The 24342-nt window shown below is 43.1% G+C and overlaps 1 protein-coding gene across 2 annotated transcripts; it reads right to left on the bottom strand.

Moving 5' to 3' along the window:
- Positions 1–576: 576 nt before the first annotated feature.
- Positions 577–21472, bottom strand: ATP6V1C2 (ATPase H+ transporting V1 subunit C2). Of its 2 annotated transcripts, XM_067294291.1 has the most exons (13): positions 21291–21472; positions 20077–20235; positions 18495–18562; positions 13055–13140; positions 8007–8101; positions 7226–7317; positions 5257–5355; positions 4235–4303; positions 3148–3240; positions 2618–2711; positions 2229–2326; positions 1688–1817; positions 577–913 (listed from the first exon to the last, which is right to left on the bottom strand). In XM_067294291.1, exons 2-13 carry the CDS (start codon positions 20203–20205, stop codon positions 818–820), a joined length of 1149 nt encoding a protein of 382 aa, XP_067150392.1. In that variant the 5' UTR covers positions 20206–20235; positions 21291–21472; the 3' UTR covers positions 577–817. The 2 variants fall into 2 exon arrangements, with proteins under 2 accessions (XP_067150392.1, XP_067150393.1); XM_067294292.1 differs by lacking the exon at positions 577–913 and having other exon boundaries at positions 1747–2110.
- Positions 21473–24342: the final 2870 nt, after the last annotated feature.

Below are 24342 nucleotides of genomic sequence, written 5' to 3'. Positions count from 1 at the left end.
GCTGCTCTCCATGTCTTGTGTATCAGTGTCTAGTGAAGTGACCCTCATATGATCAGCTTAATTTATAAGATAAGGAATGAAAGAACTGGAAGTTCACATACTTTCAAGGAAATAATTTAATGTGGATATTCATAACCCAGTGTTCTCTATAAGAGAGCGCCTTTTATAGGGATGAGCTAAGGGCAATGTAGTAACTGCTGATAGCAAATTATAATTTGAGCACTGATTTGGGGCAGGAAATACATGCTCTGACTCTAAGCTCTCCCAGAAGGCAAACTCTAATGAACATGTTTTAACTGAAGCGTCTTGGCAAAAACTAAACTTGTGAGTATTTGGGATTATAGGTAGCATTACAATAAGTTACACAGCAGTCTTTGAAGATCTGACTTCTTAACCTTTTTAAGATTAAAGCTTGGGGTTTTGTTCTGATGCTCTCCTGTTTAAGTCTGCTTTGTTTATAAAACCATGACTGTACACACCTAGTAGATCCATTAGCTACCACACTCTTTTTAAAATTCATTTTATTTCAAGTCCACTAAAGATTCCGTCTTTGTAACTCTCCCCCCCCCCCCCAAAAAATAAATACTACCATAATACCTCTTGCCTCTGAAATATGTTTTCTGAAAACCATGAACCAGAGAGACTTGTATTGAAGTCATTTTAAATTACTGGAAGTGTTAGGAAAATCTTTACACAATTATCCTGTTACCAAGATACCTGCATTTTAATTTGATTTTTCAGTAGCAGAAGTTTCATTTTACTGTAACATTAGGGTCTTGAAAATGAATAGATTAAGCTTGAGCAATTCTCTCTCTTTTTAGCTGCAATCAAGAAGACTAAGGTCAATCTTGAAATAGACATAAGGATAGTATTCTTGGTTACTCAGTTGTAAACCAGGGATGTCCATGCCAGGCTGTAAAAGGAGACAACATTACTTTAGTACCAGAAAACAAACTTCCAAGCTAATCAGTTGCTTTTGCACACCCCTTTGGTAGGTGGAATGGATTCTTGAATTTGTGCTTTGTATTTGCTTAGCACTTGGAGTTCACCCTGTGAATCTGGTGTTTGCTTGGTGTTTTTAGGCTGCCTAATGCTTTATTCTAATGCAGTTAGCACTGAGAATTCACCTTTGGTTGCACTGTCCTCCCTTCATGCACTGTCAGTCTCATGCTTGCCTGTTCTTAAGCTGTTTTAACTGTGATGGTTTATCCTAGTGGGCGTAATCTTTTGTGCGCTTGAGATGTGGGGAGGGAGAAAGCAAGTAACACTGCCTGCTGAAGTCCTAGTTGAGATGTCTAGTCAATGGCAGCTCTCTACAGAGGAGGGAGGTGTCATAGTCCCAGCATTTGGTCTGGGTTCATTTTTGTTGCTTGCATTTGTCTGAAAGTTTATAGACAACTTAGAAAGCTTTTTACCTAGACAAGCTGCCATAATGGAACTGACCTAGCTGTAACCATCAGATACTTCAAAGGAAAGTGTAAACAATCTGTGTATCTGTGTGATAATCTAACTCTACTTGTCCTCCTAATCCAATCTATAACCACCAGTGATTACTGGAGCTGCATCCAGGGATGCTAGCACTGCAAGGTAAGAGGAGTTGCTTGCTCTAGCCCCTGAATTATGAACGTGTTCATTTGATTAAACTGTGACAAGCTATAGCAAGTGCAGTTGTAGTCCAAATACGTACATCCATGATACTTGCTGCTGCGACTTCATCCAGGTGTTTGAAGACCACGTTTAGGACATCTCTCAGGCGTTTTACAGACTTCCTGTTTGGCTGCAGCAGCATTGCCTGGAAATTTACTGGGAGGCCATACCTTGAAACATCAATGTACAAGATCATTTCCTGGGAGGAGGCACACCTTTCCACTCCTGCCCTCTCTCTCCAGTCTCCTGGCACTCTAGCTGATTGTTTCTGCATCACGGAATCTCAGTTGTGTTGTGATGCCTCCTTACCTAATCGCATTTTCTTTTTGAAGCCATAAGGGAGCTAAACAGTATCTTTCAGTTTCCACCTTCACTGAAAGTGCTCCTAAAGAACTGTATTTCTTGTCAACTTCATATGTCACTTTCTTTCTTGGCGGCCACCTGTATTGTCTCCTGTGAGCTCCTGCAACCAAGTGCGTAAAAGGGATGTCCTCACCCATGGATGAACAGCCCCAGAAAGTGCTCTGTGCATTTTGACTTCCATAGGAATCTCTGCCAGCCTTGCATGTTTACCCACTTACCTCAGGACAGATTCAACAAAAACTCTCAAGGCTTTCACATGAATCCAAGCCACAAATGCTTCACTGAAGTTCACTTTCAGCCAGCGCAGTAATGGGCCCTATGAAAGCAGACATAACAATGCTGTGATCCCTTTGCTGTGTGAAGTGGCTCCACAGCTCCCACCATTAAAACTATGATGAGCTGCTGCATTAATTCTCAGGCAGCCTGGCTTTGGCTCCCAGCTTATTGCAAACTTGAGTGACCTTGGGCAGGTTGTGTTATCTACCCAGTGCCTCAGCTTTCTGTGCTAAATGGAGCTCACGGGAATCTGTTGGGAGTGAGGGCTGCTTAGGCACACTGGTAACAAAGGCTGTCTATAGATGGGCCATCAACTTCATGTGCTACTTACATACTGTTGCTTCTTATCGGAAGCTAATTTCATCAGCTCTTCTTTTTCACATTTCAGTTCTTTCTCATCAAAATAAAATTCTCGAACCATGAACCTATAATTGAAGGACATTTGTTCTCACAATCTATATTCTATGTGATAGGCACACCCATTTCTTTTGCCTCTGGAGAAGCGTGCATGGGATATTTTGAAGTTGCTGGCCATTTAATCATTTAAAGTATGTGGAAGGTGGCAGTTGAAGTTACCCTTAGAAAGCAAGAATGAATCTTCTGGCTGCTCTGCAGCATGAGAGCAGGAAGAACAATGCCAGGATCCGTAGTTTGGGGCTTAAAGAATGAATTCATTGTATCCACTGTCACAGCTCCTTCCCACCCTGCTTTCTCAGTGGCTTTAGGGCCAGTAGCAGCCCCAACAGCAAAGCAACTTTAAAAACAATGATGCATTTGACTGTGCTGCACAAAGAACAGGCCTCGGCTTATCCTCATCATCTGTTTGCTAGCCTGGCCTGCTGAGCAATCAGTGATTGTTACCTGTTCTCTCTGGCTTTAGCCTTGAAGTCATCCATCACTTTTCTAAATAGGGTCACTGTGAAGAGTCCTCCCTCTGCATCTTCAGCAATCATTCTGCAGGAGGGAAATTCACTGCTGTGATTTGGCATGACAAATCCCTCATGTCTTGTTCACATTCCCCTTTTGCAGTTCTTTTTTTCATTTATGATAGTGAACGATACCCTGCTTTTCAAGACCTGCTGTGACTGAAATAGGGAACAAAGACTTTACTAGCATCAGCTACAGTATTTCAAATCTAGATGTCAATGACTAAGTTCTTGAACCCATTGTAGTGTACACATATGCTCTGCTTGTCTGCTTTTTCTGTGTCTCCTGATAATCTTCCTGCACTTCCTGTGTACTCGTGTCTTTGAGACAGGCAGTGGCACACAGCTGTATTCCTCCTGTTCTCCCTCTATATTTTCTGCTTCTTCCATTTCAGATAATATCACTGACAACTCTTGTGCCCTGGATTTGACCTCATTATGTGCTTCGACCTGAGCAGTAGAATATTTAATTTCTAGTAAGGAGTTTTTAGTCCAGGTGAAAGGATAAGTGTTAATGTAGCATTTGCTGATACAAATAACAGTTTGGAAATTGAATTAACCTTTCTACAGCAGAAAGCAATTAAAGATGCAAGAATAGTGTTTGGTCTTTGTCAAAGTGGTTTCCATCAAGTTGTATGTGTTTACGTAAGTCTGAATTCTGCCTGGATTACTGTAACATGTTGTTTGTCTGCTTTTCGCAAAAGCCAAAGGACCTGGTTCATTTTGGGGGTGAAAATTGAAAGCAGACAGAACTAGATTACTGGAAAAAGGAACAGCAAACTAATTGGAAAACATGTCTAACAATCTTTTTTTTTTTTTCATTCATCTATACTTTCCTTCAGCTGAGCAATTTCTCATTTCAGTCAATGTTGCAACAGAAATGAAACTGGGCAAATCTATATGTTAACATGGAACCCATGTGTTAGACAAAAGATTCCCTCCAGGATCCAGTAATTTGAGGAACTGAAATACAGCAGGGATCTCTGGAGCAAACTGGGAGCTTAATTTGGAATTTAACTTACTTTGTGGAGCGAGGCACTACCATATCAGAGAGGGACTCATAGGTCTTCTGCCACTGCACATAGCTTGACCTTTGGGCAACACAGAGCAAAGCACAGTCAATAAATACAGTATACTAGGAAGCAACATATTGATAAATGTAGTTAATTAAGCTAATGGCTTGGGGTAGGAGGTTGGAGCTCTTCAGGTTGGGTTACGTGATAAAGGCATTGCCTCTCCTACCCTCTCCTGTCCTAGCCACCGGCTGGTCTGAAGACAGAGATGTTTTCCTTAGTGTCGCACCCTTACCCCCCTCAGCTTCAGTCTTGGCACAAGGAAGGGTCTAAAGCAGGAATCTGAAGATGGGAAGTATGTGGCTTTTGGCACACACTTCCAGGCTGCTACACAGTGTCACATGCTCCAGGCCCCCTGCACAAGATGCAGCTAGTCTGCAGGTGGGTGTGCTACCTCTGTATGTGCAGTCTCAGGGCTGATCTCCTGCTCTACTGAAAACATGGAGAGTGCTGGCACTGGTAGAAAGAGGGTCGAGAGAAGGGTAAGGGTTTGCAAAGTGAGGAGTCTGTTTATGGGGAAAATCTGAGAGAACATGAACACGCGTAGACAAAAAACTCAAAAACTTACCTCAGCTTTTTGAAAATTTTTCACAGACAGAAGAGTTATGGTACTGTATGTGTGTGTGCTGTGAAAGCCCTACTGAGAGGATAAAGTTTTGTGGAGGCTTCTAAGAAAGGACACCCTGTAACTTTGCCACTGACAGTGAAGGCAGTCATCCCACTTCCCATTCCATTAGGAATACAGGACTGGCAGAGGCTCTGTCAGCATGGCAAGTCTAATCCTTTTTATATACTGGCTAAGTTTCAGTAAAGATCTGCCTTTTTTTCTTTTTTTTTTTTAACCCCTACTATTCCTACCAGGAGGCTGTTTGAGAAGCCACTCTGTAAACAGTTAATATTGCTTGGATCTAGTGTTTAGGCCTGAAACTCAATACCACACTTGAACACATGTGCACACACTATAGCCTTACTTTGGCACTACGACTAGGAGTGTGATAAGATACTCAGAATTCAGAACAAAGTCTTCTTTGTGCACAATGTCTGCTAGGGTCCGGGTCAGCAGATTTCCCCTACAGTGAACAAGACAAAAAATAATATTAGCAGGAACCCAACAGCAGCACACTGGAGGTACTGCACTGGAGGTACAGTTGCTATGTGGCAGTATATACTGGGGAAGGAGAACATGAGGAAGGAGGTAGCTAAAGGACATGTCTACACATCTAGAATGGTAATTTATTTATTTTTACTGTGATTAAAAAGAAAAAAAAAACAACTAACTCTAATGCAAGAATATTGGTGACTAGCACTAGGCTAGTTTATGCCCTTCCTCTGTGTGAAATTATACTATTCTGCTGCTATTGCTTTTATAGTAAGGGTATAGATGCTGGAAAAGTGCACATCTGAAGTTACCACTCGTCTCTTAGTCATTGCCACATCTTGCTGGAGGTACCTGCTTTTTCAAGGCTGCCTGTTGAGCTGCCTGTGTAACCACATTTCAGTCACAGTAAGCAATGTTAGCCACCCTAGCAAAGCTGGCATATCTAGACTGCAGTGGATGAGCTGTCACTCACATGAGCATGCAGAGATTACCTCCAGTTCAGGACAGTGGGAGCAGCAGCCTCACGTGCGGGTACTGTGTGACCTGGGGAGGGTGTCTGCAGCCTAAGCCCATTTAATCATATTAAGTCCCACTAGAGCTGCACACCTAGTAAGTGCAGATGAATGGGGCTGGCTGGGCATGCCCAGCAGGGACTGGGGGATATAAGAGAGCAGCTGCCCTCCCTGTCACTGTCCAGTGGGGCAGGAGTGAGGAAGGACCAGTTTTTGGTTAGCTGTGCCAGTCTGAACAATAATTAACTGGCCAGTAATATCTCATTAGCTGTTTGTTAAACCTAAGCCAGCTGGCACAAGTTCACACCAGAGAGGCCAGCATTTAAAGGCAGACAGTATTGTGAGAGGGAGATAGGCCTGGACCACAGGGTCTCAGCTTTTTTCCTTTGCCACCCTCCCAGAGCCCCGGCACTGCTTGCATTCCTACACAGACCTTTCGCCTCTCTCCAGGTGCCTAAAGCTGACATGGGAGTTGTGGAGCTGGAGAGAAGCTGCAGGAGTGGGCTGGGAATATAAGGGCTGGTTTCTAGGCAGGCTGCCAGCTGTGCTGCCTGCAGTGCCAGGGAGGCAGGGACCAACACACTCTGACTAGAGCATGGGCCTGTGTAGGAAAGAGTGGCACACATGAGCGTGCATTGCATGAGGGCTTGCACAGCATCTTCTAAGCTGCCCTGCATTTACTACTTACAGGAACAGTACAAGAACTTACTATTATCCCCACTGATACCCTGGAGAAAATCCAGGTAACAGCACTGACACAGGTAAAGAGCATCAGCAACTGAAGGAGGAGAGAAAACCTTTGGGAAGGCCTGAGTGAGCATTGTTCCCACTAACAGAATGAAACAAAGAAAAGAAAAACTAAGTGGGTTGCTGCTGAGGTAGGCACAGCAGGGAAGGAAAATAAAGGCCTTTGCCTGAAATACTGTGAAGCTGACCTGTCTGAACAGCATTTACAGAGCTCCTGTAGGGAACAGCTCTGAGTTGCAAAGGAATTCACCAGTTGACTCAGTTGATCTAATTTCTGACTCCCTGAAATCTGGTCAGAACAATGCAGGAGCATTTGGTTATGACTCTTTCCCAAGACCGTCTGTTCACACTGCCACTAAAATTGTATAAGGAACTGCAGCCTCCTTCAAGCATATTTTAAGACATGCTGATCACACTTCCCCTAACTTCCACTGGGTCTGGGAGGGGTTAGCATGCCCTAAAGCCAGACACTAAATTTGTTCCCATCAGTACACACATGGTCCACTGAAAAGAAATGAATGTGAGCATGCATTGTACTCAGTTCAGCCAGCAGAGATGGGGACAGGCACATGCTCTACATACACAGTTTTTTTTTCCAGGCTTTGCAAATTTCCTTTAATGTTGTTGTATGCAGCTGCTCGGGTCTTCAGGTCTGTTTCTATCTGAGTGATTTGCTAGAAACAAAGTAAAAAAAGCCATTCATCTAGGTGCTTGGGGTGCATTGTTCTCACCCTCCTCCCTCTACCCCTGCACTGTAAAGAAAGGACCTGACAGCTGTTAGCAGCCCCTTGAAGAACAACCTGGTTATGGCCAAAAGGGAGCCCATATCAGATCTAGACACCACCGAGTTCCCCTGTGGCAAAGTAGGATTCAGTTAGCTGTAACTACGTGTATTACAGTTGTACCTAAAGGAGCAAGTTCATTGTTTCATATACTACCAATATCGAACAACAGATCATTCCTTCCCCAATGAATTGAGAGTGTAAATAACTCATCCAACCTGCAATGTGTTTGATTTAACATAAGGCCAATAATTTTGCAAGAGAAGTCCAACATGGAAAATAATACTGCAGTATCTAAAAACAATAAAATATTACAATAAAGGGGATTAAAGTGGAGAAAGCATGTCAAAATCTGATAAAGTGTCATATATTTATGGAATGGATAGGTTTCAATATATCAGTATTATTACAGTAGAAATTAAAATAATACCAACTGCTTAGGTACAGAATGTGTGCTTCTGAGTCTGCTCCTGCCCAAACCAAAGGCAAAACTCATTGACTCTCATGAGAGGAAACAAAAAACTTCAAAAAGACATGATTCCCCATTCTGGTGCCTTTTTAAAATTTAGAGTAAAATTTACCTTTGCTAATGCTTCTGATATATTCTTCAGTGGCTGCTTTATGGGATATTTGGCCATGTCCCACTCAAATCGGGTCAAATAGCTAATTAGGTCAACTGAAAATACAAAGAAATGTATTAAAGCAAGCAAGTTACTTTGGGGTAGAAGTCCCAGCTATAGCCTAGATATAACTTTCATTAACATTAGTGGTGTATTTGAACCAGAAATCTATCTCTGAATCCTCACAGAAATTTGATCCTGATCAAATATGCACGAATCATATTCCAAACCTGGAAAAAGCTGAACCAGAAACTAACTTTTTTGCACTACACCTAACAAACACTGTTAACACTGATACTGCAAAATTGGCTGTACCAGCAGGACAAAGCAATGTGCATCTAATCTCCACTGTAGAAATAGGGTCATGTAACACACCTCAGTCTTGATGCAGGATTCAGTATGCCTGAATTTAATCCCAGCAAGAGCTATTAGAAAAATACTTTGAGCCCAGCTCCTGCAGTAATAGTCAGGGTTGTTGAGAGCTTGATCCAAGATATTAAGAGCATGGTCCCCCAAAACAAGTCGGTCTTGGACCGCTAAGAGGCCTGGCTTCTTCCCAGAATCAAGGAGAAATGATGCACAGGACATCCAGCTCCTAGAACAGGCTCTGGCTGTTATATTTCATTTGAAGACCAAGGCTGCTTAGCATCAGAAAACATTAAGGCTTGGGAATGTTATGGTACTAAATAAAAATTCTCCCCTAACAGCTCATGCAATCAAACAGACAGCTCTTTGTCTTAGCTGAGCCCAGAGACCCTTAGGATAACAAACACACCCCTACAGTGTTCTTGGGCAACTTTATGGAATGGGGTAAACTCATACATCCTGACACAACAAGCAGAGGGGCTGGGACTGTCACCCTGCAGGTTAGGAAGGCTGGGGAAAGGCAGCAGATGCTGTCTTAATGTCTGGACCAATAAGCTGGAGGCACCAACTCACACCAGCAGGGTGGACTTGTTTCCAGACCAAGAGAGTGCACATGGAGAGTATTGGGGAAATTGCTCTGGGGAAACAGGGAGCAAATCAAGCTCAAGGTGCTAAGTAAAAGGAGGGGCATGCTGGGGCTACCCAGAGCTCTTTGCTACCTTGTCCAAAGAGTTGGCTCATACATGCAGCAATAACTGAGGATGATTTCTTGTGGATGGTTTTCCAGGGCATGGGAAAAATTTTATGAAGTGAGTTACATGAAAAGGAATGTGATAAGTTGTTTAATTGCCACACTACCAGGCTGAGGGTACTACACTGTGTGGTGTGATACCGAACACCCTTGGCAGGAGAGCGCTATCCTTTCCATGGGCTTCTCTCACCCTACAACAGAGTCAGTTTACCTTATTAGATTTCCAAAGCATGGAAAGTCTTATGTTAGAAGGACACAGGCTCCTTATCAAAGGATACCACTGTCCAGGAGGCAGAGAGCACTGGTGTGACTGACTTCTCCCCCTCTTTTTTCGAAACCAATCCAATGCACAGAAGTCACAGGGCAAAGATGCAGCCCTTCCTCCTAAGGTCTGATGAGGGAACAGCAGATTCTCCTGCACAGGGAATGTGAGGGACAGGGACAAAATTTCAGAGCTCTCCCACAGCCACTGCATGCACAGTTTTGTGGCAACCTTTGCTCACAGTCTCTGGAGAGAAGGTGGGGGGATCAGAAAAACCTGAAGGACAAAGATCATGGGAGCAATTTCAGCATTATGTTTTCAGCAGTCTTCATGCAACAGTTCTGCTGGTGCCCTGTTTCAGGGAGTGAGGGACATGATGTGGATATGACTAAGGGATTTCCCCCTGCTGCCTCTCTTCTAAGCTTTCTTGCTCAGCCTTTGCTAAATTCATCAGGAATGAAACCTGCAAAGAGCATGGTATTACATGGCTGTGCAGAGTAACAGTGCATTCATACACTGACTCTTTAAAGACAGGCACCAACCTATTTATAGCTGAGGAGATGTGAAAGTTCCCTCAAGACATACACATGCCCTTTCCACCCTTGCATATCTTTAATCTCAGAAGAATACAAATGTCAGGCACTTGTGTACTGCATGACACTTCAGCCCATTTTACAAGTTTTCCCCTCAGCAGTGCACTGGCAGTGGTGCAGGGAGTTAAACAGCCTGATCTTGGGGATGGCACAAACTTCCCTTGTGTGAAAACATTAACAGAACGGAGCTTAAAATATCAATCAGTATTGGTATTAAAGAGCCCTGACACTCCTGGAATGGTATCCCTTCATTCATGGAGCCTGTCAAGTCACTTCTAAAATACATTTCATAGCTGCCCATCCAAAAGAGATACTTCCTACCCCACTGTGCCCTGTGCCCTGTGCCCACAGGCTGAAACCTTAACTCTGATCTACTTACCTTACTGTAAGAGGCTATTTTAAATGTTTTCCCTACAAAACCCTTTATTCTTCAAAATGTTCATGCTTCTCATTTTGATTTGTTGTTCATTCCAGTTTTGAGCTCATTGTAAAGAATGGAGTTATTCCACTGATTATCAAATTTTTAAATCATTTTGGGCTAACGTTGTAAGTGGAACAGAATTTGGTCTGAATGCTTGAAGAAAAGCTTTACTTACATTTCATGTTTTTGATTCCGTCATGAGCAAGAAAGCATTTCCTGCTGCTGCGATATTCTGAAATTCCAGTAATACACAAATACACATTCTATAAGAGAGACATCTCCATATGATCGCTTCCAGCTCTTGCCCACTGAGGTGTAGTACATGTGTTCACTTAACTAAAAGGGCTGTATTTTCTGCTACTTTACATGTTCCTTTCACAAAGCTAATGAAACAATTGTTAGACACCCAGGCACCATTTAGTCAGTATGTGGGCTAAACTGTTGTTGAGAATATATACAAAATGAGCTAAAATGGGACAACTTGCATAGTGTAACTTAGATTTGAGTTGGGATGGTTTAATAGTCTGAAATGGGACCATGCAGCAAGAGGTCAAATGCTATAATCTCATTTCTGACTTTATGACCTTGAAGAAGTCTTCAATTTTAGGATCCTTCCTTTCCTAACTAGAAAGAGGGAAGAGGAAGAATCCCTACAACAATGTTGTTGCTGTCTATGAAGAATGACATTGAAATGTATTAGGAGAATCCTTCTGTACTAAAACTGACTCAATTTTTTTAACATGCAATCAAAAATATTTGAAAGGTTGAAGTCTTATGAATCATTCAGATGATCAGAGGACAGAAATTAGTAACATGTACAGTCAAGTAATTTCCACATCCTTCTATTACAACACATGCAGAGTTGACAGGCAAGCAAAACGATGTAAAAAGAGGAAATAAAAGAAATAAGTTAAACCTGTTGTTTCTCAAGTCATAGGGATATCGTGATCAAGCTACGAGGTTGTTACTTGAGAAATCCATCGTAACCTGATCACTGTATCTCTACAACCAGACCAAGACTTATCTCTATCACTAATAAACACAAATGCATGCTTGTAACAACACTGCAATCACCAATTCTCAACATACTTTTTAGACATTTCATTTTGTCCTTTAGCCCTGAAACATAATAAGTGGGATTATTGTACTTGTCAAGCAGTTGCATTCATCAAATGCCAGTCTTATTTCATGCAAGAAGGACATTCTAAAAGAACTTCCTCCCCATCAGATATTCACACAGATGCGAAGTACAACATTACAGGCAGTTAAAGGGTCTGATGGAGTATGCACTTTTAGCTTCTTTTTCTGCCAGTTAAAGGTATCACTTTACAAGCCTGTAGTAGCATGTGTAAGGCACCCAGCTTCACTCTACTTTTCCAGGATAGCTGGGGAAAACCACAGTTTTCAGCAGCTCTGAGACACACTCAGGATCTAAAGAGATGTGTAGAGATCACACACAGGGAGCCGTCAGTTCTTATATATTAGTTTTGTCCTTGACATAGACTCCCTCTAGGGCCTCGAGGATCATACTAAATGATGAAGGGAGGAAACAAGTTCATGGAAGTTACAAAAACACCATGTTGACTACTTAGTGATAATGCAAGAGTGCATACAGTAGAGTAGTTCTGCTCCCATGGCCCTTTGTCATGTCAGAAGTGCCTCTGCTGTCAGTGCGTGCTCTTGTCCTCTGCTATGCAACTGCTGCCGGCCAGGGCAGGACGTCACAAGGGAAACCAAAGTGAATTCACTCGCGACAGGAGTAGCATGTAGCATGTGCATGTCCTGTCAGCTTCTGGCACAACCTTGTGAGTGCAGCCCAGGCTCCCCTGAGGAAATGGTATACAGACAGGGCACTGACAGAGCCCTACTCTTATTGCAAGGAGCACAGAGAAATTACGTCCTGCTGCTTGTACAGGCCTGCAAAGAGCACGTCATCTACCTGCCTGCTGTAGAACAGCAGGGTAGTTCTACTAACAGAGGAAACATATGCTGAGTTATTAGTGTAGAAAACTGCTCAGGCCTCACTTGTTATTGCAACGCTGACTGTTAACACAGTATTTTTGATCTTGCTGCTCACAGCCAACTCATAACTCTCCATTAGATGAAGTTTTTCATGTTTCAGAACTGTCACCTCACACATCCACCTGTGATGTCAGACAGACCCGCAGCTATCTGAGCACATGTTCTACCCCATCACTGCAGGAGGGAAAGAAAATCGCTAATATATCGCTGACGGATGTCATGCAACCATACAGAATAAACTTTAGCTGCCTGTAAGTGACTAAGCCCATAGAGGCCATAAAAAGTGTTAAATTATTTTAGGAATGAAGGACAATATCTCCTGCCTTCTTCTTCACTCCTCAGGTCTGGTGCTGGAAGAATTCCTTCCATAAAGGAGTACTGGACACTGAACATCATCTTGGAAGCAAAACTGGAACTGGACAAAACTACTAATAACTTTGAGAAAAAGGGGATGAGTCTTTAGATGTGTTTATAAAAAGTCTTGCTGATGTTTGTCCTTCCTAACGTTTATGCGTTTTGATTCTACATGTTCATATTCTGAAGCAAACACAGGCAGTAACCAAGCATCAAGGTATTCACATACACAGCACCTACCTCCATTGGCCAGAAGATTTTCTTGGACTTTATCTTTTGAGTCCTCCATAACTTCTCCTATGTACTGGGCTATTTTCTTTATTACGCTTAGGTGTAACAAGAGTAGCTTTGTTAGTGAAGAAAGTAAATGAATATAAAACAGTTGCCACAATTATCTGATTAACATGGAAATATCCAAACAAAATACTTCTGAAGCAAGACAATTTAATTTGTAATTCAAATGATGATAAACGACCGCTGGCATATTGCAGAACTAGATGCCTTATTTCTAAATACACCTATCTCTGTAAACATATTCTAGGCAATATTATTTCCCAAGGAAAATAGTGCTCTAGACTTTCACAAGATTAAGATTCAGCCTTCTGCACACTATATTTCATGATACTCATAGAAGAAACCAGAGGAAAGGAAACACACATTTAAAACTCTAGTGGTGATGAAGGGTTTAGAGGCTACACAGAATACTCCAGACTAACAGTGGCTGAAATAGATCTCTTCCATGGGATACTAAATAAATTTTTATGGCTTACTAAGATAAGGCTCTTACAAAGTACTTAGTGGAACACAACGACGTTCTCTTGTTTGACAGTGAGAATCTCCTTCTTATTCCACTTCTTTAGGGAATTTGCTTTCTCTCTTCTCATTCATCCCTCTCCCTTTTCAGAAGGGCAGCAAGCTTGGATTCCACAGGGTGTTCAGTGGATCTGAGCACAAGGTGGCCACAAGGGCCACCTGCACTGGGAGCCTGTGCTAGTGCCCCAAAGGCCCAACATTCGCGGGCTGCCTGGCTCCCTCACGGCACGGCTCCAGTCACTCCCAGCCCAGCATTACAGAGAGGCTGTACCCACAGGCTTCTTTCCAGGGTTTTCCCAGCCTCTCTCTCAGAGCAATAGGTCTTACCCTCCTTCTAAGGATAGGAGAATACTTGATCCTCCAGTTCAGTGGCTAAACGAAGCAATCTAAGCAAGAACAAAACCAGTCCTATACATCATTTACCATTTTTGTCAGAGAGACTTCCCAAGATTTCCATGGGAATGTTTAGTACCATTCTTCTTTTTCTTTTTTACTAAAAGCAACGGAGATCTCTTTACAAGTAGGAAGAGGTGGTTGTGCCTTTCATTATGCTTTTTATTTTGTCGGACAGAACACTTCTTTAAGATGTGGGAGAACTAGATTCAAATTCTCCTTTTGCCCAATTCAGAGCAGGGATTTGAACAGAGCTCCTCCTGGAGAACCTTCTCTCTACTGGGTTACCTATTCTTTGCTTGTTTTAAAAAAGGAATTGATAAGCTCCTCCAGGAGTACATTCCTCTGACCCTAGTCAAAGTACCTATTTCATAAAGGCTGAAGAACCTTTCTCATTGTTCCAGTATCTTTCTGTACTCAAAAAAATTTGCAGAATTTGGCTTCAATCCCCTAACAGTTCCAGGTAAATAAAGCAACAGCTGAAAATAAACTGCCTGAGCATAAAATTTGCAAAGACATGAAATGGACATAATCCTCCAGGTGGCGACATGAAGTGGAGCATAATGGCAAGTTTCTTTCTCTTTTCTTTGCTTAGAGAAAGGAGACTACTGTGGCTGAAGACGTGCTAGAGAATGAAAGGGCATCTGCAGTGTGTCTTGTGACAGCCTGTGGCTTTCAGGATATCACAATCATGGAAACAGGAAAGAGATTTCAGGCCAGGTTCAGATGCCATGAAAGCATCAGAGAAAATGAGTTTCACTGATCTGCTTCAAAGCAGATTTATAGGCCATTTATAAGCAATAATTCATAGGGGTAAAGATTTCTCTCCATCTCAATTCCTGTGAAGAAATTCAAAGTTTTTGGAAAAGTTTTCGGAAAAGTTTTCCAGTCTTGTGATAGGGGAGAAAGACCAGTGATTGCTGATGCTGCCACAAATGTAATAGTTAGAATTGCTGCTATTCTCATGACACCAGACAGAGGCAGTTCAGAATCTAGGCAAGTGACTGGTGTACCAGATAAAACTCCCTCATTCCCTGGGAGGAATCTGCACCATTTCACTCTTGTTCACTGCCATCTAAGGGCTGCTCTAGTTTTTCACTGACTAGCTGCAGCCACTTAGGGACCCTGCACCAGCTGAGTTTTGCTGGAGAACTTTGCATTTTGCCTACACTCAGGCTGAGGAGACAATGCAGGGGTCAACCACAGCAGCTCTGTGTCAGCTGAGACCTTGCCAAACACTTGTGCAATTTTCAGCTTGCAGACCTGGCTGGTTTTCAGCTCCTTCATGATGTCTAGAGAGCCCAATGGAAACTGGAACAAAACAAGACTCCAGCCCAGGGGTAAGAACAACAGCAGAAGGCTAAAGATGTAATGGACAAAGCAGCCAACAGGAAAGCGTATAAACCTGCACTTTTTCCAATGGATCTGACCTGCTTTCATTCCTGTTCAATGCAGTCAGGTGCTAACGTGATAGTTGGGAGACAGCTGGCTCTTGTCCCTCTGCCTAGGTGTAGACTGCAGGACAGATATAGGCTCCGGTACACCCTACAGTTCTGGTTGCCCAGGCAAGATTTGGCTCCTTTCCAGCCCACACACCCCAGCATCCCTGCAGACAGGATATGGCCAGCATGTAGCTTCACATGATGCCAGAGAAGTGCTCTCCAGTCCCAGTTTAGTCTCTGTGCCTCATCTTCCCTCCTGTGAAATGCAAGTGGGATTCACTCATCTAAGTCTGACTAGCTAGACTATAGTCTGCCACCTATATGGGGAGAGGCAAAACACCCACCCTGAATACCACTGATGTCTGAGGCAGGTGAGAGGATCACCCTTCAGAGGAGTTCCCCGGAGAAGCAGCAACTAACTCTTAAACCTCTAAATTTAGATGAGATGAATCCCACCCTGAGCAAATATTATGCTCAAATGCTGTGATGTAAAATGAGAGGGTTTCAACTAAACTGCAGCTGAGTAATAGAAATAAAAACCTATGAACAGAAAATGTGTAAAAATAAATCCATGTAGCCTATTATAGTGTCTTGGAAGAATCACACATTTTGCTTGTCAAAGTACCACAGTGTTATTACTAAAAAAAAAAAAAAAAAAAGTCTAAAATTCTTTAAATGATACTGTGTATTAAGCAGCACTACCAGCTAGGCCCCCATAATACTGCTGGGGGCAGTCACCCTGCAATCTCAGGACACCACAGAATGCTCTGCAGACCTAGGAACTGGGAGAATCCCCGGGCAAGAGTCACTCAGGGGCTTGTGAGCTTCAGAGAGCACCATGCTACCATATGGTGACATGGAAAAACACTCTGTCTCCCTGTGTAAATAAATAATAAAAGTATGTGGAAACAATAGACCCTGCAAACTCTTGCCCCTTCTCTGCTGTCCTGGCAGGAGGCAGTGCTGACAGGTTTGTGCTGCCTGGCCTTACTGGCAGTTTTGTTTATCTAGCAACAGTTCAGCAGGTAGCTATTTCAGAGGAGCAGGAATGTAAATGCTCAGGTCATTTAAACAGGCTTGTAACCCTCTGTATGTCATTTACTTCAACTAAGTGTAAGTGCTTGGCACTTTAACCCTTGAATAACAATTTATAATCAAAACCCGGGACATTTATTTTATGCATAAAATGGTTTTGTACTTTGCTGGACTTTACCTACTGATACATTTGTGTTGATTATTCTCTGCTCTTACTCTACTCTGATGCATTTTTCTCAAACACATTTTCCCTGTTTTTAAAACTCTTTGATCTCTCTTGATTAGATAAACAAGACAAATAGGAAGAGTGCTTTTTTCAGTAACTTACTCTGTCAGGGCCTGACTGAACTCTGCTCAGTGCCCATTGCATGTCATATGATGAGTGGCATTACTTGTATTAAAGGGACAATTAGTGGAGTAAAGCGGCATTAAGCTTGAACAAGGAACTGTACCATGTTGTTAAGTTACGACAAAGGTAACAGAAGGAGATAGTGAGCCTAGGGAGGTACTACTGACATTTAACTTAAATTTACCTTCAGTAACGTAAGTGCGTAACCTACAGCAGACTTTTCAGATATCCTAATTCCTCACAAAGTTGGGAATTAGTTATGCACTTCTGAAAATCAGTTCTGCATGGTTTTCGCAACCCTCAAGCCCAGATCACATAGTTCCTTGGGTATTTGTTAATGTTGGTAGATCCTTCTGTTAGGATAGCTAACTCATATTGGTACTGTTTCTCCCTATTCTTACCCACATTCCCACTTCATTCCAGCAGGAACAATCTCTGCAGTAATAACCAGAGGCCTGAACACCTTTAAAAAGAATTTGGGGCACGGTTTCCCCCACCAGATGGAGAAGGTCACAGCAAGGGGAGTTTTATTGATGAATCCTGCTAAGAAGTCTGAAAAAGCAACTCTATAAAGGTCAATATCGTGTCCAGCCCAAAGTGATCAATGCAATCATCCAAATTCAACCCTGGCCCTGCTGTTGTGCCAGTAAGGTCAAAAAAATATCCTAGAGAGAAATGTATCCTACCAAACTTAACTTCTGCCCAAAGTGGCTAGCATAGATGTAACCAGCTCATATCAGTAGTTCTGCATCCATTTGCAACTGACAGACAAAATCCATGCAAGTATCAAGCATATTTAGGCAAGTAAATCTTTAAACATTCCTGGCTAGGGGAAAAAGTCAAAAAGAGTCTTGGCCTCTGCGACCAAGACCATAACTCCACATAAGGTGTGCTTCCAAAACGAAACAAAAAAAGAAAAAAGCAACTTGTACTTTTATTTCCTCAACAAGTGAAGCCTACTTTGTGCCATAAAATCTTATAACCAGGCATTTTCTCAGCTTCCTGCACTATATTGTCCTTCGTACCCCCAGATCAGATTGGTCCAAAAGGCAAAGTGGGCCATGATCAGCAAGGAAATCATGTGAGTCAGTGCATGAGTTAGTTTGACACAATGTGAGTCAATATTCTGGCTTTCAGGGAGTTTAAAAATATGAATGAGAGAGCTCCAGATCTCTCTCAGAAGGACTTCTTCCTTAGAACTCCTGCATCTGTTTGAGAAAGGGCACAAATCTCAAGAGGAATTTTCTGGAAAAAGAAAATAAGGGACAAAGGGATAAAGAAAATAAAGCACATTCTCTAAATGCTGCTTTATTAGAGTTCCTGGATTATTGGGGGTGGGAGGATGTTGTTCTTTAAAAAAAAATCTTGTAGCAGTTTCCCTCTGAGAAACAGCTTCCCTAGAATTGCCGCTCAAACAGATCACTGTGTAGATAAAACTATCACTGACTTCATTCAGCCAGATTTTAAGGAATGGTCCTTTATTTGTGATGACTCTATGATAATCAACACAAGGGTTAAACAAAGCCTATCCACTTGAGTTGCAGTCTGGGTTAAACTGAGTCAGACTGAGGTGAACACAAGGACATACCATCCCATAAAAACAAAAGACTGTTTCTCATCTGTATGTAGTAAATAAGATCTATTTTACCTTTCAGCAAAGCTATCAAGTTTTCCCAACTCATCTGAGAGTCCAACAAGAGCATCCAGTGTCCCAACCTGTGCAAAAGATGAGAAACAGGTTAAAAAATGCACAAGGCAGTGAAAACTCTCTGTTGGCAGAGTCTTAGGTACACTGACTTTTATTTAGCATTTATGAATTCACAGGTTTAGTAGAACTTTATTCATTTAATGGAAAATAGTAGCAATTCCTTTTCCCAAGACTTAGGGCATAAAAAGCCTTTTTCCAATAAAGGAAAAACTGTATATATAGTCTCAAGATCATGCATCAGTGTCTTCCTTCCTATTTTTCATTCCTGACTCATCAAGTAGCATAGACTGGTCTTTTACATCATAAAGTATTGAATAGAAATGCACACTATATATATATATGTATATATAAAAACAAATCTTACATACAGAGAGAACCAAGGGAAGCAATATTTATTCTCTCATAAGTCTCTCATAAAAACCATTTTCTCCAAGTCCAATATCTGCTTTTGTATGATTCTCTGTCCTGCATTTATGGTATCACAATATATTACTGAATCTTTTCTCACTGTGTTGCCAACTCAGTGTGGCAGACTATATGAAGGGTCAAGCTGAAGGAGAACAGCAGAGGAAACAAATTTTAGAGAGAACAATTAGCAAAATAAGGAGGACTGCATCGTCAGATGTTGCAAATGCTTTACTTCCTTTGGCATTTATGAATTGACACCAACACCAGCTGGATAAGGCCCATAGATGGTAAAATCATAGCTATCTCAGATGTACATGTAAAATACAACATTTCCAGTCTGCAATGTTCATGTGAAAATTGTTATTTGAGAACAGGCCACGCTCCTATTTCACTTACATCCTTATGTAACAGGAATAACTTAAATTATAATTTTCAACATTTTTTTTGGATTAAGGCCAGATCCTGGATGCACTAAGTGTAGCCTTGTAAGTGATGGGTGATGGCAGCTCCCCATGGAACCAAGCTGTACATCTATTGACTTTAACGCAACATATTTGGATTTTTCATACCCATAACTGAAATAATAAGTTGCATATATTTTAAAATAAAGATTAAATAATGCAAAGACATATGAAAATCATGGATTAATAATATTCCTATTTATATAACGACCGGTCATGTAGCTGAATATACACACACCTTCACTTCCTACAGAATAATATGAATTACAAGGGACTGTCTTCTCTTATCAGCACTCTTACTGGCATAGTTCCAGATACTTAACTACTCCCTTTGTATTAGTGATCCAAGATGTACAATGCTGTATGGCTTTCATGACTGGGAGTAAATAGTACACTGAATGCAACAGATCAGTTACTTAATTGGTCATCTTCACTCCTTATACCTATATCCTCCCAACATGAATGAGAGCCTCAGGCAGACTGACTTCTTCTCTCTGATCAATTATCAGCTGACTATAATTCATTCTGTAATTGCAATCCTCTCCCACTCTATGCATATTATCCCAAAAGAGAAATCTTATGTTAAACTGAAAAATCTTTACCCCTGGCTGGGGTTGCTGTATTACCCATACCCAAACCCTTTCCTCTTTTACCTTTAAGTCTGGAATATGGAATTTGCTGTTGCTGGACAGGTTGGATTTAGATGTTACTGTGTTCATTCTCTCCCAGGCCTGCAGATTTGTTTTGTCTCCTGGAGCAGAAATTAGCCAGAACTCCGACATGATCTAATCTCTTCCCTTTGCTCCTGGTCACTGTAGAAACACAAAGCAAGCAAGAGGCTAAAAGAGTACTGCGTAAAATGAGTTTTTTTCCCCTAAGAACAGAAAAAGTTAGAATGAAACCCCTGGATTAGTAATTTTTTTTTTTTTTTTTTTTTTGGAAACACAAGGACAATGAGTCATTCCTCTGCCTCAGACTGAAATGGAACATGACCTTCTCCTGAATGTCACAGAAAGAGTGCAGCAGTTCCTCCTTTCTCAGGGTTTCATCTAGTTTCTGGGCAGGACATTCTTCTGAATGAAGAAATGAAGCTTCCTCCTCCCCTTTTCCCTCCCAGCCTGTTCTCATTTGCACTGTACAGTAGAACTCATATCAATGCCAGTCTCCATTGTGGAGCTTGTGGAGTTTGGAGACTTCGCAAAACCATCCAAATGTAATTAAGGATTTCTACTTGATTAATATTATCTCTTCAAATCTTTGGGCACTTTTAGGCAAAAAGTGAAAACAAAACGTAAAAAGACCTCCACTGAACTTTCAGGCTGCAAGAGATGGCACTGGCAAGATGAAGTATCACCTTCCTCTGTGTTTTTCTTTCCAAGTTTGATGGGAAGGAGTTGGAGAAAGGGAAGTCATGATGCACAGAGAGAGTATCAGCAAAACACAATGTATGTAAAGAACTGTAGTCAAAATCCACGGGGACAACTAAACTGGTGTTAACTGAACAGATCAGGGCAGGACAGGACAGCAAAGAGCAGAACTGGCACCCGCAGCTCTCCCATTCTTCTCCCCAAAGACTCTCGCAGGTGTCTCTCCCGTGCAGTACATCTTCCGTCTCAGGCGAGCAGGGCAGAGAAGATTTGACACTTGCCTCTTAGCACCCCCGACGAGCCGCAGAGGTGCCTTCGGGGGCTGCCCGCTGCCGGCCTCGCCTCCCCCCGGGGCCGGGGCATCGCCAGCGGGACGGGACGGGACGGGACGGGACGGGACGGGACGGGCGGGCAGCGCCCGGCCCCAGCTCCGCGGGCGGGGAAGCCGCAGGCGCGGAGCGGAGCAGAGGCCGCGGCCAGCAGCCTCCGCGCTGGGTTACCTCCGCGAGGTGCCGCTACCCGCTCCGTGCCGAGCCGTGCCGTGTCGTGTCGAGCCGTGCCGAGCTGATCCGAGCCGTGCCGTGCCGTGTCGTGCCGTGTCGAGCCGTGCCGTGCCGAGCTGATCCGAGCCGTGCCGTGCCGTGCCGAGCTGATCCGAGCCGCGCCGCTGCTGCCAGCCCGGGCGCGGTGCCTCCGCGCAGCGCAGCGCGGCGCCGGCGGCGGGCGGCTCCCGGCGGGGAGGGCGCGCCCGCCCGGACATGCTCGGTGAGGCGGCCGGGGCAGGGCCGGTGCGGAGCCGGGCCGGAGGCCGGGGAGGCGGGGGCAGGCGAGGCAGCGGGGGCAGGCGAGGCAGCGGGGGCAGGCGAGGCAGCGGGGGCAGGCGAGGCAGCGGGGGCAGGCGAGGCAGCGGGGGCAGGCGGGCGCCGCGGGAGGCGGGGAGCCGCCCGGCGGGAGGCTGCGCTGCGGGACCAAGGTGCCCCGCTGCGGGTGGATGCGAGGGGCGAGAAGGCGCCGCGGAGGGTCAGCGGCCCACGCAGGCCGTGGGACCCGCTCCTCCGGGCCCCCGGCGCAGCTCCGCGCTCGGGCTCTGCTGCGGGCTCGCCGGGGCTGCGGCCGCCGGGAGTCTCTTCGTGGCCGATCTCGTGTACTCGCAGGGCGGCTCGGGCGCTGCGCTCGTGGCGGGGCCCGCGGCAAGCTGGACTGCCCTTCGCAAACCTCGCGGCAAAAGGCAAGGAGCCTCTCTTGCCCCGGTGAAGGAAGAAAAGACACTGTTTTTCTTTAGACTCTCAGAGCAGGTTACTACACCTGATGAGACAACCCCTTAAAAACTGATAAAAACTGTAACTTTTGCGGTTTCATCTTCATGTTTTCTTTTAGCTTTAACTCAAAAAAATAATGCAGAGATCACTTATTTTCATTAAAAACTGGCTGTCTTTATCAATTCTGAAATTTTGGGGATCATTAAAGAAACTTTTTGGAAACTTTTGTTTCCTGGACTTCCCTGGGTGTTTAATTTGACAAATATTCACGCACTGCAGAAATCTGCAAGGTTTCCTCCCGTTGGTGATGCTTCTTTTCTGGCAGAATGTTGTTGAGGCTTTTAGTCCTTACTAAAGCCTTCAGTTTGTCTTAAGTTGCCCTAAATTTGCCTACAATATTGTTTTGTAGATCATGTGGGGTAATGTTCTGCAGATCCTTCTAAACTAGACATCTAGTTGGGAGATGCTTTAAAGGGAACCTTTGTCCATTCCCTAAACACTTAGACTGCCTGCCTTTGAGTGGCATTTCTGCAAATGGGAACTTAAACACCCTCTTACAGAGTAAGTGGTACATCCAGATCTCATTTTCCGTGGAGTGCTCTAATCACTGTGCTACCGTATAGCATTTGGACATCTCTCCTATTCTTGGTATACTTTTTCTTCAAAAGACTGTGCATTTTGCTCTGGACTTACTCATGTTTCTGTGTGCCCAATTGTAATTGAAGTACCACAAGAATTTAAGTGGAAGGATGCCTTTGTTTTTCCTTATGATCTGTCCTAAACTGAGGTGGGGCTTGAGCTGCTTGGACTAGGCAGGTCTGGCCATGCACAGAGGCAGAACTCTCAACACTTCTGCAAACCTTAAAGGAAGATCCCTGTCGAGCTTAGGCATCTCTCAGCACGAGGCACAAGTGGCTGATGGGAGACCTCCTGAATCGTAGTATTAGACTGGGATACCTCTGCTCCATCTGCATCACACTTCAGGCTGTTAGCATACAGGTTCAGGTTTTAGACTCTAAATTTATAGAGTCTTTAGATTAGATGAGATAAAAAGCAGGATTCACCTTTTCTCTTTAATCTTTTTTAGTGATACATAAAAAAGCAATACTTACATGGAGGAGCACAATCTCTACTGAAAGCTCTCCAGAAAAAGACACAGAGAAGACTTTTTGGCTCAAATAACCACTGCTGGAGTTTGTTTGTTTGTTTTGGCCTATTTTTTTTCCTTTCTAGACTAATTAAACAGTAAAAGTTCATAACTGTGATTAGTCTAGTTCTTTTGAATCATGGTGTCCTCCAGGGCACAGCCAAGGACTTTACAGAAGTTAGGCAAAGAACCTATCATAGTGATATATGTGTGTGTGATGGGGGGGCAGGACTGAATCCTTGAACTGGCATTCACAGAAATGGTGATTATTGTCTAATTTTCCACTTTTTGTTTCTCCAGAGTATACATTTTAATAATAATGAAAATAGAATTATCTGATGTTAAAGAATATACATCATATATTTCTGCTCGCAGGCTGGTAGTCTGACAGGTACAAAAACCTCGTCCTCCTTGTCTAGATAAAGCAGTTCTTCCTCAGTTCAAACCAAGTACAGAGTTTCATTGGATCCTTGATGCAGTCTTACACAACAATTTTTTTTTTTTGCATGACTCATTTTAGAAATGTTACATTCTCATAAGCTTCTTATATTTAAATTGTGTCAGTTGACACTGATGTTAACAGACGAGAAATGTTATTTGCTGCACTGATGCTAGCTGTTGGGGATGCTTCTGTACACATGGGTATCAGAGAGAATAAGGTAATATCCGAGCTGAAGGGCTCTTAGATTTCTGGATCCCACAAAATATGCTATTTCATTCCTAGATGTTTTTATTATAGCAATGTCATTTTTATGACTCTTATTTTTTCATATGGAATCATTTGCTTTGGTTACTTTTATTAAAATGCAAGTTACCATGCTACTTAAATTATTGTTTTAATAGCAAATTATCGGGGAAACAACTAACTGATAATCTTGCCTAAGCAATGTCCTCTAGAATGTTTTATATTATGACATATCCTGTTTTTATTGTGGCTTTTAAATCTTTTCTTTCTCCATTTTACACTCTTTTCAGCCTGGACGAAGCAGCAATGAAGATGGAGGAGGGAAGAATCGTGCAGCACCACAGCTCCTGTCATGGGATAGGGGCATGTGTTGCATATGCTGCTGGTAACACAGCTATGAGCTCCTGTGTCCCCACCGCTCCCCTAGCTGGCACTATATTATGCCTTGTGATCTCAAGGCT

Source organism: Apteryx mantelli, chromosome 3, assembly GCF_036417845.1.
Source record: "Apteryx mantelli isolate bAptMan1 chromosome 3, bAptMan1.hap1, whole genome shotgun sequence".
Lineage (NCBI taxonomy): Eukaryota > Metazoa > Chordata > Aves > Apterygiformes > Apterygidae > Apteryx > Apteryx mantelli.
The sequence above is the reverse complement of the archived record's forward strand: the minus strand, read 5'-3'. Positions and strand labels throughout refer to the sequence as shown.